General features: G+C 38.7%; 1 protein-coding gene across 1 annotated transcript; it reads left to right on the forward strand.

The window, feature by feature from the left end:
• The first annotated feature begins 677 nt into the window (after window positions 1-677).
• On the forward strand, window positions 678-10,827 carry sting1 (stimulator of interferon response cGAMP interactor 1). Its single transcript, XM_038277650.1, has 6 exons — window positions 678-904; window positions 2,729-2,921; window positions 4,268-4,376; window positions 5,784-6,022; window positions 7,231-7,417; window positions 10,253-10,827. Exons 1-6 carry the CDS (start codon window positions 678-680, stop codon window positions 10,483-10,485), a joined length of 1,188 nt encoding a protein of 395 aa, XP_038133578.1. The 3' UTR covers window positions 10,486-10,827.
• Window positions 10,828-18,008: the final 7,181 nt, after the last annotated feature.

An 18,008-nucleotide genomic window follows, 5' to 3' on the forward strand; every position in this document is an offset into this window, starting at 1 on the left:
TCCTGTGCATTTCACAGAGGTGGAACACCTATCATACTGTGTGGGGGCTAATGCTCATTTCAGAGATCTTGAGAAATGGTTGTGCTTTTGTAATCCTCTTTACGATCCCTTTCTGAGGAATGATTACCCTTTTTTTCCCTTTATAAACCACAGTTTATTACAAAGAAAAAACTCAAACCAGATTGTTTCAAAACAGAAAAGAAAAACCTAGTTTAAATGACTTTAGTCATGTATTATACACAGAAGTCTTTAAGTAACAATTGTCCCCATTTCTCTAATTGACTGACTAAAAATGACCAGCAGCTAAGGTTGATCCTAAAGACATACATGCTGATTACGGATCAGTAGAACAACAATACAGACACACCTCATGGTAAATGTTTGCTTTGTAAAAATACACTTAATTAAAGAATTCAGGCATCTGTTTAATCTGGATTAGCATCTTTATTTATACTTAAAGTAACTAACGATGCCCAAATATATCCAACACATGTATGAATTGTTTACTGCATTCATGAGAATTTTGTTCTAAACACAGAGCAGAAAGTCCCTCCGTCAGGTCACAAAAGCCACAATCTGTAGTCGTTAATCTGATTTGAGATTATGAAAACAACCAAAATGACAACCAGCTGCTCATCTCTCACCTACATGTTTCCTTTTCCTCTTCCCCCCCACAGATGCTTTGCCTTCGAGATGAGGCCGTGCTCATCCCCCAGCCTCGTGGGAGTTTACCAAAAGTTTGTGCTGGATTGCTGGCTGCCATAGCAACAGGGGTATTGCTGTTTACATCGCCTGAGAGGATAATTAACCTGGTAGCTTTGGCCTCTCTGATTGTGACTCTGGGGCCTCTGCTATCTGGACTCTGTCTGCTGGCTGAAGAGGTGCTGCACCATTCAAGCACAAGGTCAGGCTGCTTCCTGCTCTATGGGGTGTTTTATTCCCCTTTAGAAGATCATAGATCTCCGGTTAAAGTTCTCAGAGTCATTATGCAGACTTTTTTAATCAATACAGACACCTAGCAGGTAAAGGAATCTATTGATGATAGAAGGACAATGATGCAGAACACAGCAGGTCTGATTCTCATTGGCTAAAAAAGAGCAAGTTGGTATTTAGACATATTTTGGATTTTAATTCAGTGGAAATGCTGTAGCATGCACTGTATTTTTGATCAATCAAGTATGTAGCTTTTGTTTCTCTCATTAATGTTATCCTTACTCATCTGCTCATTTTCGGTGGATGGTTACTTATAAGGTGACCTCTGCAGGGAAATGCCTTGAAGGTTAAAACAGCAATCCCCGTGTTGAATTTACTACCTTTTACTACCTATTTTACGAACCCCTACGATATTTTCACTAACAACACAAAATCAAGCAGGTCTTGACTAAGACCTCCTCACACATGCAAAACATTTGGTGATGTCAGAGTCTAAAAATGTTTTGGAGCAGCTCCTTGATGAAGTAAAAACTCCATGTATGAAGTAAAAGTGATGCTTTGGCTGCAGTTTTTAGGGACCAGAGAACCTCAGCTCTGAGCGCTGAAGTTGGTGTCAGAAAGGTCTGTTATCTGTCAATATTGCTGCTAATACTGGATTTAATTAAACAAAATACTCATTATTTTGTAAAAACTCTGCTCACTCTGATGTTTTCAGGTAGTTTGACGCCTTCCTTTATCAGTACATTTAACTGTATTGATTAGTCAGACTTATATTAATTAGTAATCACTTAAATAACTTAATAAGGAACTGCTGAATTTTTAATTAATTTTGCAGATATTGTCAGAAAGACCTCATTGGCTGGTTAGTTGACAGTGGGTGTGGCTAGTGTTGCAACACCCTGAACAACGTTGATTTTAGATTAAAGCCTTTTAATGTTTTGAATATTAATTAAAAAAAAACAGAATACAGAATAATTTAATGCAATTGAATGCTATAGATATATTGAAAAAAAAATGCAAAAAAATTAAAGTTCTCTTATGTCAAGGTTTGTTCAGGACTAATAAGTTCAATTGATATATGTCTGATATAAATGAATAGTCCATTTCTTACTGCTTTTAAAATCAGTTTTAATATAAATGAAGTTAAACGTGAATACCCATGTTTTTAACTTTTAGTTAAGTTTGTTGGTTTTCCTCGAATCATTTTAGTTTAATTTACTTATTAAGTTTTATAGTGAATACATACATTTTCCCATAATGAAGCGCAAAATGTTTCTCTAGTTTCAACATATAAGATGGTTCCAACGTTCTTCTGTGAGCACAGCTCCGGTCCTGTCGTATTATTATACAGATTTTATAGTTAAATTCACTTAAAGCAAAAAAAAGTCAGCATCAATGGGCCTAATTTGAGTTGATAAATGTTCTGCTTTTTGCTACCTTTAACTTCCTTGCTTAGTGTGAGGGATTGCCTTCCAGTCAATGAGTCGATGCAATCAGCTGGTTTTCCTTAGATAGAAAACTTTGAATCAATTTGACTGGATGATCTGGTGAACTGGAAAGTAGCTTGAGATGACGTGTGTTGTGAATTGGCGCTATAGAAATAAACTGAATTGAAATTGAACTGCTACCTTTAACTTCCCTATAGAAACCCTGTATGACATAGTTTGGAGACACAACTTACGTTTCTGTTGAGACTATGAATTTAACTCTGTGATGCTGAGTTACCAAAAAGGCTCCTCCTTGGTCTCTGTCTCTTGGTGTCCACCCTTTTGTTGTGTTTTTTTTTTTTTGTCAGGTATCGAGGCAGATCGCTGCTCGGCCACATTATGCCAGCCTGTGGGTTGGGGGGTAAGACTCTGCTGGCGGCAGCAATGGCCTGCCTCCTACTGTACGCCACCAAACACTCTCTGCACCACAAAGACCAACATTGGGAGCTTGTTGTTCTCGTTCCTGCTGTTTACACACTATTGAAAAGTCTGGCAGTCCTGGTGAGATTTTTTATGGAGGACCAACTCTGCCATATTTAAAAATAAATACAGAAATAAATAAATGCTCAATAAATATATAAGCATACAATTAATTGGAAACAAAAATACAATAAACAAATAAATGTAAGTAGAAATTAAATTATAAAGTGAGACATAAATGTATATAACTCTTAATTAGCTTCTTTATTTATTTGCCTTTGTAATATTTACCTTATTTATTTTTTTGTCCTTTATAATCTTCAACTTTATTTTTTAATTACCTATTACTTTTTAAGTATTTATTTATGTGCGTATTATAACATTTTTGTCTGTTTTATTCTTCCTTTGTATTTTTTTTACCTTGGTTATTTCTTCGCCGCTGTTTATTTCTGCCTGCCCTTTTTAGATTTCTGTCTGTTGTTTTTACATTTCTCTATGCATTTCTGTCTCATTATGCAAATGAGGAGGGGGTGTGTCCTAGAGAGTCAACATCTGCTCATTGGTTGGCGGCCCATCTTCTTAACTCACAGAGCTCAGAGTACTAAGTTAAATGTTGTTTTTCTGTTGCTGTTGTTCAATTAAAGTACGTTTTAAGATCATTTGAGGCGAGAACATTATGCTTTTAAGCATCACCATATGGCCCATTCACAGATTTAATGCGTAATTGAAAAGAAAATGTGACAAACTTGAGAGGACCGCGGCAGCCAGGTCTAACCGCAGCCCGTCTGCAGCAGCCCTCTCTCAGCATAGCCGTGTGTGAAGGACCGCTGGCTATGATGGCGGCTCTGTGAGAAGGTTTTTCAAAAAGAGCTATTTGCTTAGATGGGGCTTGCCTCATATATAAACTACTGTATAGCTGGTTTACCTGCGTTCATATATCTAGGCCTGCAACTAACAATCATTTTGATAATCAATTAATTTAACTGATATTATTATTCTATACCCATATTATTGTTAATGTAATAATTAATCTGTTGAGTGTTTTTTTTAAATAATAATCAGATAGCGAAAGGGTTCTTAATGGTGATTTTATACAGAATTAAACCTGATAAAACTAAAACTTTTCAACTTGGAGTTCTGAATATAATATATTGAAAAGAAAAAAATGTATTCTTTTATCTAAAATGGAAAATATTTATATATTTTTTCACTATTTTGGTATAATTACTACTCTAAGTGGTTTGCTGTCAGCTAAAGGCATGTTTCAGAGTCTCTATACTCCAATTAACAATTACTAATTTTTTATTAGTCTTTATGATAATTTCAATAATTGATTAATCTCACTTAATCTGATTAATTGTTTCAGTTTCCCCCCTTTTAAAAAGAGTCAGCTGTCTCCTAAATGAAGGTGCTGTGTGTGTATACAGGGTCTGTCTGAGGTGGAGGTGTCAGTCATCTGTGAGGAGAGGAAGATGAACGTGGCCCACGGCCTGGCCTGGTCCTTCTACTTTGGCTACCTGCAGCTGGTTCTCCCGAGTCAGTAACAGAACACACTCACACCAGCATACACACATAGAAACCATACACTCATACTGCCTTGTAAATGTTTTCATAGTTGTGAGACATTTCCACGGCTTTTATTCATTTTACGACAGCAAACTTTAGTGTATTTCACCGACATTTTAACCACACTGACGAACACAAACTAGTGAATATATAAAAGAAAGAAAAAGAAGGGTTAGTTGTTTTCAGATTCTTTTCAATATAAAAATCTGTAAACTAAATGTTGGATTTGCTTTTTCTCTGAATCTCTTTTAAAGGCAGATCGGCCTGCAGATGTTCATGTGTGATGTTTTCAACCATGGAGGCGGTTGTTATGTATATTTCTTGTTTTTAATGTGTGCATTTGTAACTTTGCAGCAGCCTGTTTTTGCCAGGAAAACCACGAAAATATATATTTAAAGGTATAGATGAGGATGTACATATTCCCGGGTGGATCATCAGAATAAGTGGTCCTCTAAATTGTCTGGTGAAATGTTCACCTAAGGCCGTCCTACATGCTCGTCCCCATTTTCACTTACCGGTGGTGAGCCTGACATAGTGAAAAAATTGCAAATCTTCTTTTGGAAATTAAGCTCGTATGAACGATGCAAACAGCAACTTGTGACCAGAGCATACGAGGAAAAATTGCACTCCTGCATGCTCTCGCATGTGTTAAATAGGCGTTCCCTCTTGGGAGCGGACAGAGCGTTGTGCATGTGGATCTTTTTTAAAGTGGAGAGGGCGCGTCTTTTCAAAACGTTGCATAAATGCTCCACTACACCTTTAAACTTACGTTTTGTTTTTTTTCTGGTGGAAAAAAAGGATTTACAAAATCTCTACCGAGACTCTAATTGGGTTTCTTCCAGCATTTTTAGTTTGTTTTCATCTTCCTATCAACTCTTAAAACGTCCTTCTTCTGCTGAAGATCAGAATCCCCGTGGCATATTGCTGCTACCGCCATGTTTGGGGAGTTCACAACTAATATCTACGAACCTGTTGCTCCTCAATAACTCTGTCAGTTTTGCTAGTTGTCCATGCCTTGGCAGGTTTCCTGTGGTTCCAAACTATTTCTTTTGAGATGTTTAAAGCTAGTGATATTTTGATTATAACCCATTCCTGCTTTGGACTCCACCCCGGACCTGTCTGCCAGCCTCCTCAGACTTCATGAAGACATTTGTTCTGTAATGTTTTCTAAAAGCCCCCCGAGGCCTTAGAACAGCTGCGCTATGAGATATAAACATAATAAAATACATTCATGTTTGGGGTGGTATAATTTACACACTTCGAAGAGTAAGAATACTTTTAAAAGATGTGGTATATATTGTTCTGATTTTCATCAACAGTGTTTAGATTTCCTGTGTGAATTTGGAGCTCTGAGTGGGTTTGTTTGGCCCTGTCCAGGTTTGGAAGCGTCCATCGATTCATTTCGTGCCTCTCACCAAGGCAGCTTCCAGAGCCGTGGCTCCCAGAAACTCATCGTCCTCATTCCTATCAACGCCAACATATCGCACAAGCTGGAGGACGAAGACAGTAACATCAAATTCTACGACAGCCTCCCAAACAGCCAGATGGACATGGCAGGAATCCGGGGCCGGGTCTACAAGCACAGCGTGTACAGAGTGCAGGACGAGCATGGGAAGGCAGGTGAACACCATAGCTATGAAAACAGTTCACTTACTGGTTATAATTTCACAGCTTGAATCAGAAGTTTGTTTTAAATTCAAAGCAGATTCACTTGTTTGATAAAATCAACGAATCAGGTATCATGCTGAGATCTAGTACTGATGGAATAAAACCCCAACAGCAGCCTTTGTTTGCTGGCGGAGGCTGAAATTTAGCAGTTATATCAGTTTTATACAGAGTTCACAGTGAAGCGAAAGGTTTAAAGGATTATTCTGTTAGTTAAATATCAGATTAGTGCACAAAAGAAATCATTTACAAACAGTTGCAATATTAAATGTTTTTAATGACACTCTTTACCGTAACAGCTAAAAAGGTTCTGCTGTTGTGGAATCTACTGTTCACCTTTACCTCATGTTTTATGGGGTTCCTCAGGGCTCAATTCTCGGTCCTCTCCCCCTTTTTTTTTTTACCTGGGGTTCATTCTTAGAAAAGTTCAGTGCAGTAGCTAGAGCAAAAAGTACTATCTGGCATGCAACTTCTTCAAAATGGTATATGCCAGTTCAAAAGGGATATGGGCCAGTTGAAAAATGGTAAATGTCATTTTTCTAAAATGGCAGGCCAGATAGCACTTTTGGCTTCTGGTATCACTTAATTTATTGAGTAATTAATTGGCCATTAACCATGATTTCATACATTTACAATATAAAATAAATATATGTGTCTTTCTATATCTTTTTTTATATTGAACAACGATATAGAAAAACACATCCAACACCGCGTCCCCCCCAATGACTAATATCTGTGTAATGTCTGTTTGTTTTTGTCTGATTGGATGGGCAGTACTGACATAAAATTTAGCTTCGAGGATTAATAATGAGCATTAAAAAAGGCGGTATACGTAAAACAGCAAATTCTAAAGTTCATTTAAAAAATCGGTCAGCTTAAAGAACAAAAGCTTCTATGACACTAAGTAGAACACTCACAGTACTATAATAGCATCATTTACCCATAAAAAGTTAAAAATCACTCTTATTTGAAAGTGCCAAAGCTTTCCAGAAAATGTGACATATTATCTCTCTTGTTCATGTCTGTCTGTTGTTCCTTTGTTAGTCATATTATGTCATAGCTAGTCCACATGTCATCATTATTTAGCACAACTTGACGTTACTTATAATGTTCTGTGATTAAAACACTGCTTTCTGTATTTGGTCATGTTTGTAAGCAGACCCACGAGTGTCCAGTGGAGTACGCAACGCCCCTGCTGACATTGTACCGCATGTCCCAGGACAGAAACGCAGGTTTTGGGGAGCCTGAACGCAGACAGCAGGTTCTGCTCTTCTACAGGACCCTGCAGGACATCCTGGAGCAGTCACTGGAGTGCCGCAACCGCTACAGGCTCATCCTGCTCAATGGTAAGAACCTGACGGGTGAACACGAGAAGCTTCAAAATAATTCACCATGAGCTGTCCATTAAGAAGTGCTATTTGTATGATAAACTTTGTATTAATGGAATCACAAATTATGGATTTAATGTGAGAGACCAATACAAAATACAAAAACTGTGGAGTAAAAGGCACATGATAAAATTGTTTTGCAAATACAAAACTAGCATTTTCAACTTTATTCTACATCTGGACTTTGACTAGGCCATTCTAAAACCACAGTGAGCTTTATTCTAAACCATTCTATTTTGTCTCTAACCCTAGTTTTAGGTCTGTTAGTTTGGTGGAAGGAATCTTTCTGTTCTTGCTGATATTAAAAAGCCTTTTTCTGCTCCCATAACTCAGAATGGAGATGGAATCTTCATTATATATGGTTTACATGTAAATGAAGTTTTATTTAGATTTTATTTCACCAGAGCACCTTCCAGCACATGTTTGCTCCTATATGTGTCCTCAACACACCTAGTGGCATTAATCTTTAGACTGCAAGTCTGGATTCACGTTTAAAAATGAGAAAGTCAGCATTATTGCTCAATTTCTGTCATGTTTGGCTTAAGGTGCCTAACCCACATGCAGAACACTCAGAGGCAGGAGAAAAGTTCAAAGGTTTATTGAAGTGTTTGTAACACAATAAATGAACAGATCCAGGGGGGAACTCGTCTGGTCACGAGTGGGTTCTGAAAAGCACACAGAATTATCAGATCCATGACTGGTCACGAGTGGGTTCACTGCAGAGGGGGACAGAGGAGTTAGTGGAGGTCCAGGTAATTTGCAGGTTGAGAGTGAGCAAGGCTGTACCTGTTCTGGAGTTGAGCAGAGCGGCAGAAGGGGGGAACCTTGAGGGTCCAGAGGCTGTCGGCAGGCTGAGGGCTTGGCAGAGGCAGAGCTTAACTTGAGTGTTGGCAGATAACAGATCTGAGTTTCCTTCCAGAATCTTCCGAGAGCGGGCAGGCAGAACTTTGAAAGGAATAATTCTCCTGGGTTCTTCAGAGAACGGACAGGCAGATAACTGGCAGAGAAACTCTTCAGTGTTTCAGGTTTCAGGCAGGTTCAATCTAGGAAGCAGAGAAGAGAGAACAGATCAGGTTCAGGTTATCAGGGAGTCAGAGGTTCAGACAGGCTGGTTGGCTCAGGCTTGCTAACCGTAACTGGCAAACACTCTGGTGCTGGAGAGAAGACCTCAGCCTCCTTAAATACGGATCTCCTGATGAGCAGATAAGCGACAGGTGGTGCAATCAGCTCAGGCTCCAGGAGATCTCGTACGCCCTCTGGTGGAGAAAGTGGACAGACCTCCAGATCCCAACAATTTCTTTGAGATGGTAGTAGAACAGGAAATATTTCTCAATTCTTCTTTGTTATAATGGATGCTTACTGTGGCAATTTTAATTATATGAAGGAACTGAGTTGTAGGGGAGAATAGTTTTGGTCAGAGTGCGAAATACGGGGGGGTCCGGGGTGGCTCGACCCCCCCGATTAACCCATGAGACCCCCTGAAAGCCTCAAAAGCAAAATTTAAAGGGGGTCTTAAATTGTGTCAAAAAAAATTTAAAATAAAATATTTTTTTGTCACTATTGGTCACTAAAATGTTTTTAAGCTCAACATGTCCAGTATTAAAATTCAAAACTTTATTCAAAAATATGTTCTGTTTTTTTGCCAAGTGGAGCCAGCCAATCTTGTTCGCGTATGCAAATTAGCCATGTGCTTTTCCGCAGTTAATAACACGGGCAAAGCGGAACAGATTGCATAAAGGACAGCAGGTCTTCACTCCTGTTTGTGGACCTCAACGGACCTTCTCTGGACAAATTGGACCCATTTCCATTTGTCAGAAACTGGATTAAAGCAGGACATGTGCGTGCATGAAAGAGAGAGAGAGACAGACAGACAGTCTTTGTGCGTGTGTGTGTTTTCATAGACTGACTCTATTCAGGCTCTTGCCGGCTCCACCAGATTCACAGAAAGCTTCATCCACCAAGCAGTCAGGAAGTTGACCCCCCCTCAAAAAAAAAATCACTCCGGACAAACTGTCTCCTGCACTACTATTAATACTATATTTATTTACTGTTCTTTTGCACTGTTACTGTTAGAAATGCTATATCTTACATAATTGGTAATAATAATAATAATAATAATTTTTCTGTTGCCATTACCATCTGCCTTTTTGCACTATCATAAGTATTGCATATTTTATATTATTGTACATTTTATATTTTATTGTGAAATTGAATGTTTAAATTTTAGTATTAGGAACTGATCTTATCTGTTGTGCCTGTGCACTTTATCTTTTTCACTGTTGGTGAATAGGAAACGTCCTCTTGAGTCCTTCTATGTCTGGTGAATCTGAAGAATTGACATTAAAGCTGACTTTGACTTACAAATGTTATAGGCCTACTGCATATTGAGAAAATTTTGATCGGTATTGCGCAACAATCGGGAGATAGGGACCCCCCCAAATGTTGACAGGTATTTCGCACACTGGTTTTGGTCATAAAAAAAAAAAAAACTGGCCATTTTCCACTGTTTGTGAACAGCTCTTCTTAAGTCTGTCCTGTTTGCCGCATTATTTTGTATGCAGACAATGCAGTAATATACTCTTCTAGTTCAAACATCTTACTATTATTATCCCATTTTAACCCAGTCTAAAGAAACTAAAGCGCTGTGATACGTGTACTGAGGACAGCAAGTCAATTTGATCTGTAAAATAAATGCTTCTTCTCCCGTCCTGGGTCAATCAGATGATCGACTGAAGGTGTCCTGATTTTTGAGATTCTACCATTTGAAGTTACCATATCCTCTTCCTCCTCTAGATGAGCACGAGGAGGACCCTCACTTCCTGTCCAAAACCATCCTGAAACATCTGGAGCAGCAGAATAAAGAGGAGTTCTGCCTCAGCTCGGCTCCGCAGCAGGAGACCAATAAGGTCGCACAGATGGAAGACTGGCACAACCCGGACCCAATGAGCCGAGAGCCCACCCTGATGATCAGCCTGGAGAGGCCGCAGCCTCTCAGGGGACCTGTTGAGAACTCGGACATCAGCTAAAACAGCATCAGAATCTTCAAAAGAAGGGGGGAGCACACCTCAACCTTTCATACGATGGAGATACTTGGGGGGTTTGGGGTTGAAGCGAGACTTTGCTGTCAACAGGCATTCAATTGACTCAGATCTTTATGGTTCTAACTGGCAGTTATGACAAGTACCGTACACAGTCTTTGTCACATATGGTTAAAAAAAACATATCAATTCTACTGTATAAAAAAGGTGCTTCTGAAAGCAGTTTTTTCTCTATTTTAATTGTTAGTATAATAACCATAAAGTGAAAACAAAAACTGTACATCAGCATACTAACATTAAAATGGAAAAAGAATCTGTGCTTCTTTTCAGAACTAGCTGATGTCAGAGTTCTCAACAGGTCGTGTAGTTGTGTTTTATGGAGAAGGTAAAGTAACGTGTCTCTGCAAGTCATCTAGGAGTCTCCTGTTTCAAATCTGTTCTGTCTTCAGGGATTTATTTGGAAAATAAATAAAGTTTTTGTAAATTTAATCAAATACTGTGTGCTATAATGTAAACATATTTTCTATTACTTTTGACTCTCCTTTACTAAAAGAATCCTTAAAGAATTTTCTTTGCAACTCTCGTGTATTATTAACTCTTATACTACTTTGCCATTGATTCTTTCCTCACATTCAGTCCATAATATAATTTGTTTTTGTCTTATAATAGATTCTTCTTTTTAACAGTAAGGCATTTTAGTTTACTCTTTTTTTCTATACAGCTCATAATATCACACATTTCATCCATAATTCTAAGTTAACAGCTATAGATTGTATTTATTTATTTATAGATTAATAAAATACAATAATTTATGACAGGCTTTCTGTAATCTCTCTCTCATCTACATCTCTTGGCTCCGCATTCTCCTCTGTGGGGATCGACTCATCATGTCTGCCTGCAATAATTTTCCCCTAAAAGAAAAAGTGAACAGGTGATTGGCAGCATGTTCCCCACATGCAGTGTCTCTGGTTAAAAGGCAGTATTAAATAGTAGTAAATAAATTACAAATCTTGCTAATATATTTTTCTATATAAGTATCATTTAGGAATCCCGTGGCATTAGTTGGCTGCTCCTACATTACCCCCTAATATTAGACCAACCAGTGACCTTCCCCCGTCTATTCTCATGCTTTCTTTTCTCTGACACCACCAGCAGGTGGATTACAGACTTCCTGTCTGACAGGAAGCAGCATGTGAAGCTGGGAACTGAACAGTAATAACTCTGTCTAGCTGCTGAAGTTTGCAGACAACGCCACTCTCACTGGACTCTAATGGTGATGAGTCCTCATACAGGTGGTAGGTTGACCATCTGGAGACCTGGTGCAGGGAGAACAACCTGGATCTCAACGCTCTAAAAACAGTGGAGATGGATGTGGACTTGAGGAAGAATTTCAGGAATAATTGCGGAGTCAGTGACTCCACAATTAACACTGTGGAGTCTTTCCGCTTCCTGGGAACTATCATCTCACAGGACCTAAAGGGGGAGCTGAACATCAACTCCCTCTCCAAGAAAGCCCTGCATGGTATGTGCTTCCTGCGGCAGCCGAAACAATTCCACCTGCCAAGGACAACGATGGTGCACTTCTACTCCTGCACCATTGAGTCCATCCTCACCTCCTCCATCTGTTACGCTGGTGCCAAGGCCAAGGACAGACAGCAGTGTGTCATCCGGTCTGCAGAGAAGGTGATTGGCGGCAATCTTCCAGCTCTCCTGGATCTGTACGCCTCCAGGACTCTGATGCAAGGAAGATGGTTGCTGATCCCTTGCACCTCAGCCACAAACAATTTCAGTCACTTCCCTCTGGCAGGAGGCTGCAGTCCATCAGGACCAAAACCTCAGGCCACAACAACAGTTTTTTCCCCTCCACTACCAGCCTTGTCAACCCGTGACATTGACACCGCCTCTCTCCCTCCCCCGTTCAGGACCTAGAAGCTACACCAGAGGTCATGGATTATCGGACTGCGGATCCATCTGATGGCTAACCCAACCTGATTTAAAACATTTTTAATTACTGCATGTTGTCCGACGACAGTGTCTAACTTCACTTGCGCCGCTTCTCCTGTGAATATTGTAAACGCCCACCGGAGCGTCGGGACCAGGCTACAGGTGCTACAAATGATCCAATGAGCTGCAGTCAGTCTGGGCTGCTGCTGCTGCTACTTTTAGACACAGCAGGCAAACCTGTGGCAAGCCGGGCGATGGGAAAGAAGAAGAAGATGATGAGAAAAAGAGAGCAGAGAAAGTGTGGACTGCTGGAAGAACTGCAGTGAACTGGGGAAAGAAAAGTGAAATGGTGCTCAAAGATGACCCTGCACATTTAGAGGATGTTTGGCTCAACCTGCTGCTGTGAAGCAGGATTCTCCACCATGAACAGAATCAAAAATAAATATGGATCCAGGCTCAAAATGAGCACCTTGATATGTGCTTTAGAATGGCTTTGTCTCCATTTAAACCCAGGTTTAAAGCCTTGCAGGGCAGCATAAAGCCCACTGCCAACATTAAGACAGAAAAAAGGAAAAAATAACAAACAGATCAGTTCAGATGCTTTATAAAATATGTGAATCGGGAAATTGTCTTTATACCAAACTGAACGATTGTTGTTCTCTACTTAAAAAAAACAACAACAACATTTTAATATGGAAAAATGTTCTACTGTTTTTATGTATTTTTTAGTTTGAAAATTCAATGTATAACATGGATGCATAACAACTCATTTTTTTCAGTGTTAAATTCTGTTTAAAGTAACAGATTATAATCAAAAATTATTTTACTGGACCTTAGTGGTTGATGATTTTCAACCAGACCTTTACTGGTTGATGAATTTCTTTATTCGGACCCAGCTGATTTTTAATTGGTTACCCCCGAGCTACACCAACGTAACTGTTGGGATCTGGAGGTTTGTCCACTTTCTCCACCAGAGGGTGCACAAGATCTCCTGGAGCATGAGCCGACCGCACCACCTGTCTCTCATCTGCTCATCAGGAGATCCGTACTTAAGGAGGCGGAGGGCTTCACTCCAGTGCCAGAGTGTTTGCCAGTAATGGTTGATCCTGCCTGAATACCTGAAACTCTGGAGAGTTTCTCTGCCGGTGATCTGTCTGCCCGCTCTCAGAAGATTACTGGAAGGAAAACTCAATCAGTGATCTGCCTGCACTCAGTAAGCTCTGCCTCCGCCTCTGCCCTCAGCCTGCCGACAACCTCTGGACCCTCAAGGTTCCCCCCCTCTGCAGCTCTGCTCCACTCCAGAACAGGTACAGACCTGAACACTCACAACCAGCAAAAGACCTGGACCTCCACTAATCTCTCTGTCCTCCTCAGCAGTGAACCCACTTGTGACCAGTCAAGCCCCCTCTTGGATCTGAACATATTTTGTACATTTATTATAATAAATCTTTTAACTTTTTCATCTGCCTCCGAGTGTTCTGCATGTGGGTTAGACACATTAATCCGAACATGACAGTAACATCTCCAGACCTCCTGCGTTACATTAAGTCTACAGTCTACTGTGTATATAGTATATAGCTATATACTATTTATAATATGTTGTATGTTTTAAATTGTATATAACCATAGATTCTGTATTCTGTATGTATATATCTGATTTGTCTGCACCTTCAATACCAAGTGAAATTCCTTGTAGGCGCAAACCTCCTTGGCAATAAACTTGACTCTGATTCTGACTGGACGCTACATCTGATCAGTTATCAGTGTTATATATCGTGTTATATATGAGTGAAGACATTTAAATCCTGTGTTACTCCCAGGTTCAGTGATGCCACTTTTTTATTTTTTATTTAATGTCAGGTTAAATAAATGATGACTGTTGAAACCATAATTAACCTCAAACAAATCCTCTTACTTTTCTTGCCATGATCTGTTGTATTACTAATAAAGTGTGGAAAATGGGGACAAAATATTTTGCATTTGCCTCTGCAACTCTATGGGGAGTGTTGGCCTAGTGGTTAGAGCAGTGTGTTTGTGCTCTGAGAAGGTTGCAAGTACCTGGTTCGATCCCCACAGCCTGCACTCTGGCTCCCTGAGCAAAACTTAAACCCCACTCTGCTCCCTAGGCGCCCCACAATGGCAGCCCACTGCTCCCCATGCAAATGGGTTAAATCTGGAGGTAAATTTCTCCAACATAAGATTAATAAAGTTCATTTTTTAATTTTTTTACTCACGAATGGTTTGGATCAGAAAATAAAAACACATTTTTATACAATAAACTAACATGTATTGTGTCTCAGCAGTCAAATCCTTTTAAATGGATAGCACATTTTTTACAATTTTCAATTTACCCCTAATACAGAGTCAGATGGTATAACTGAGTCTGGAGCTTTAAGCCATATGAGATTAATAAAAAAAATTTATGACAGATTAACAGAAACACAGCACAAGCAAACATGCTTTCATATTCTAGAAATATTTTGCTTTTTCTCTGGAAATTAGATCCCCATTCATCTTTTTAATCACAATTAGCTGAAATCATTTTGAAGTCTTCATCTTCCTCCACTTCTGTTTTTTTTACCCGTCAACAGATGACATCACGTTTCTAATGAAATCATACATTCCTCAGGATTTCATTTCATATCTATTGTTTTTTCTATTCAACATTCACTTTCCACTTCCCTAAGAAAGAGGGGAATTCTTCTCCAAAATCACTGTCCTTGTTTTTCCAAGTACTTCTGCTTTTCTCACCTTTAAGTCTGTCAGGCCTCTTGAAGTCCCAGGTCATTTTGAGCTCATTCATTGATTGCAGGTTCCTCATTCTCACTTTGGTAAATAACTTCAAAACAAAGGCAGCACAAACAGGAATTATAGCTGCACAGACCAGCAGGAACATAGCGAAACTGATTGACTTCTAAAGAGCTTTATTAACATCTTTAACATGATAGCCAGAAAACAAAAATCAAACAGGCACAAATGAAGCACAAAAATGTAAAGTCATTCTTGTTTAGATTAAAGATCGAGGGTCAGACTGCAGTGCTTTTGATCCAATGGAGTTTAGGTACTTAACTTGGAATTGGTCTATATGATCCTATTGAGTAGTATTTATGGAGAGTGCCTTGACACAAGTGTTGTGAAATGGAGCTTCATAAATAAACGAAATTAAATTGAAATATGACATTTGTTTTTCTTTATTTAGTTATTGTTTTATAGCAGAGGTCTTCAACGTTTTCCAGGCCAAGGACCCCCAAACTGATGGTGAGACAAAGCGATTATGAAATAGTGTTCTATCAAACTGGTCCTATAGTCACTCTATTACAGATGGAATAATGTAATGAAAGTATTTCTCCCTGGGATTATTAAAGTATTTCTGATTCGTGGTTGATGGGACAGGTGTTGTGAATGAAACGGTGTCCAGCTTTAACTCTGCAGAACCAGTAGGTGGCGCACTCAGACTCCAACCTTCAATTGGGCTTTTGGCCAGCAAGTCTGCTGATGTATTAGCAAGCAGTCATGTTACCTTTCCAGAAGGAAAGCAGAAACCTGCAGGTGGCTTCGGAGCACATTTACATCTTAAGTCGACATCTTAAGAGCTTGACAGATGTTCACCTAGCAGACAAGCAGCCATGTTACTGTTAGAGCTACAGTGATCTATTGGTACCAACATTTAGATATTCTGTACCTGTCAACATGTATAAAACAATCATTCCTATATTATTTAGTTTTTTAAGTTATTGCTATTGTTCCTTTTTTTTTGTTCTACTCGTCGGAATAGAAATTGACTTTTTTTTTTCATAGAAAAAATAGGCTTGGGGATATGATAAAGTACTTATATCATTGCAAACATGGTTTTGGTCAATGAAGAAAATAACTGAAATTTCTTAGTACAGTAAGCTTTTGTTTTGACCACAATTTCCTCCTTGTGGGACAACAAAGGGATTTTCTATTCTATTCTATTCTAATCCATTCTATCCTATTCTAAAAGGACAGTTTTTGTTTGAAACATACAGCAACCTATGGAAATTAATGATGTAATATGCGGTCATTGATGATATGAATAATTTACAGTTTATCACTTTTTCATAAATATAGAGCTCGTAGGAAATTTGCTCTTTTAAAAAACATATAAGAAATGTGGGGAAAAAAACCCTGTTTGTCATTTGGATATAGCCAAGTTTGAAGATTTTGGTTTATTTCTTGACAATTGATGGGTTTTTATTGATATTCTGGATTACATTGGAATGCCACCCTTAGTCAAACTGCATTGCCATGATCAAGCCTTTTGTGACTCAGCACCGTATCTCAAGTATTCATTTTAAGGGGCTTAAACGAAAGTCATCAAAGAAGGATCGACCAGACTTGTGAGAAGACAAAGCAAAAACCAAAATTACAAAGGTGACATGGTATTTATCAATAATATTCACTGTAATTTTATAGATAACAATCACAGGTTATTAAGGAAACAACACAAGATCTCATCAAAAACGACAACCTCGTCCTTCTCACACAAAAGGGTCAGAAAGACATCTTGGATTTTCTTCCAGAATGTTTAAGGAGAGCATGAAGTCGCCACCTTGCATTTTATACTTTAAAAGGGGCTGTGAATTCCTAGGTCTGGATGGACATAATGTATATAGACTCCATTCTAGGCTCCCCCTTTAACCCACCAGTGATAGGCCAGTAGTCAGTGAAACTGTGATGAGCCACTCAGCAGGTATTCATGGAATAAAATGTAGTAATTGCTGCACTGCACCAAGGATGGATGTAGAGGGACAAATCCAACGCTTCAGAATGAATTAGAAAAAGGGAGGTAAAGCTAAACCCCAAATGGTTTTAACATGGCAAAAATGCTCTTATAATGGACACACATAGTACTCCGTTTGCACAAAATGATATTTAGTGCTAAACTAATTTGTATTTTATGGGAATGAATAGGTATATGTTTTTTCACCCATGTCTGTTCCTGGGCTCTGTAGGTTTGGGTCAATAGTAGTATAATTTTTCTTCAGTGGTTTTATTCTGTTTTTACCCTCTCTCTCTGTTTTTTTTTTTATCCATAGAAATATAATGAATTTTTTTCTCCTATGTCTATTCATCTGGCTTTTAATCTATGCACATGTCATATGGTTTGACTTGAAGGGAAATTTAATTGAGCCTTATCCCTCCTTATTTCAATTGTTCCACATGTATTTATTTTTACAAATAGCTAATTTTGTTTGTGAATTTTCCGCCTTGTAATCTCTAACTGTTGGATTTCAAATGTAAACCACTCCCATTTGCTTATAGGTGACATATCGGGCCTGTTAAGACTTCATCATTTAGCATTAAAGTATTGTTAAATTTCTGATGATTTGGGTTATCATTATTTGAATTATTCTTAAAGATAATACAATGAAGCAGTGGTCCATTAAGCTCAGTTAAGATACTGAAATTTCACATTTTTAAGCATCTTTGCATTCCATCTGAGAAATGAACCAATAATCTAATCTTGAACACTGATTATTATCTGCAGAATTAGTCCAAGTGTATTTTACAGAGGTGGGATTTAATTTTCTCCACTAATCAAC

Source organism: Cyprinodon tularosa, unplaced genomic scaffold (genome assembly GCF_016077235.1).
Source record: "Cyprinodon tularosa strain WSP-4 unplaced genomic scaffold, ASM1607723v1 ctg133, whole genome shotgun sequence".
NCBI classification, from domain to species: domain Eukaryota; kingdom Metazoa; phylum Chordata; class Actinopteri; order Cyprinodontiformes; family Cyprinodontidae; genus Cyprinodon; species Cyprinodon tularosa.

Coding starts and splice junctions, on each gene's coding strand:
- sting1 (XM_038277650.1), top strand. CDS start 678: ATGCTTTGCCTTCGAGATGAGGCCGTGCTCATCCCCCAGCCTCGTGGG. Junction 905..2,728: donor CTGCACCATTCAAGCACAAG/GTCAGGCTGCTT, acceptor TTTTTTTGTCAG/GTATCGAGGCAGATCGCTGC. Junction 6,023..7,230: donor TGCAGGACGAGCATGGGAAG/GCAGGTGAACAC, acceptor GTTTGTAAGCAG/ACCCACGAGTGTCCAGTGGA.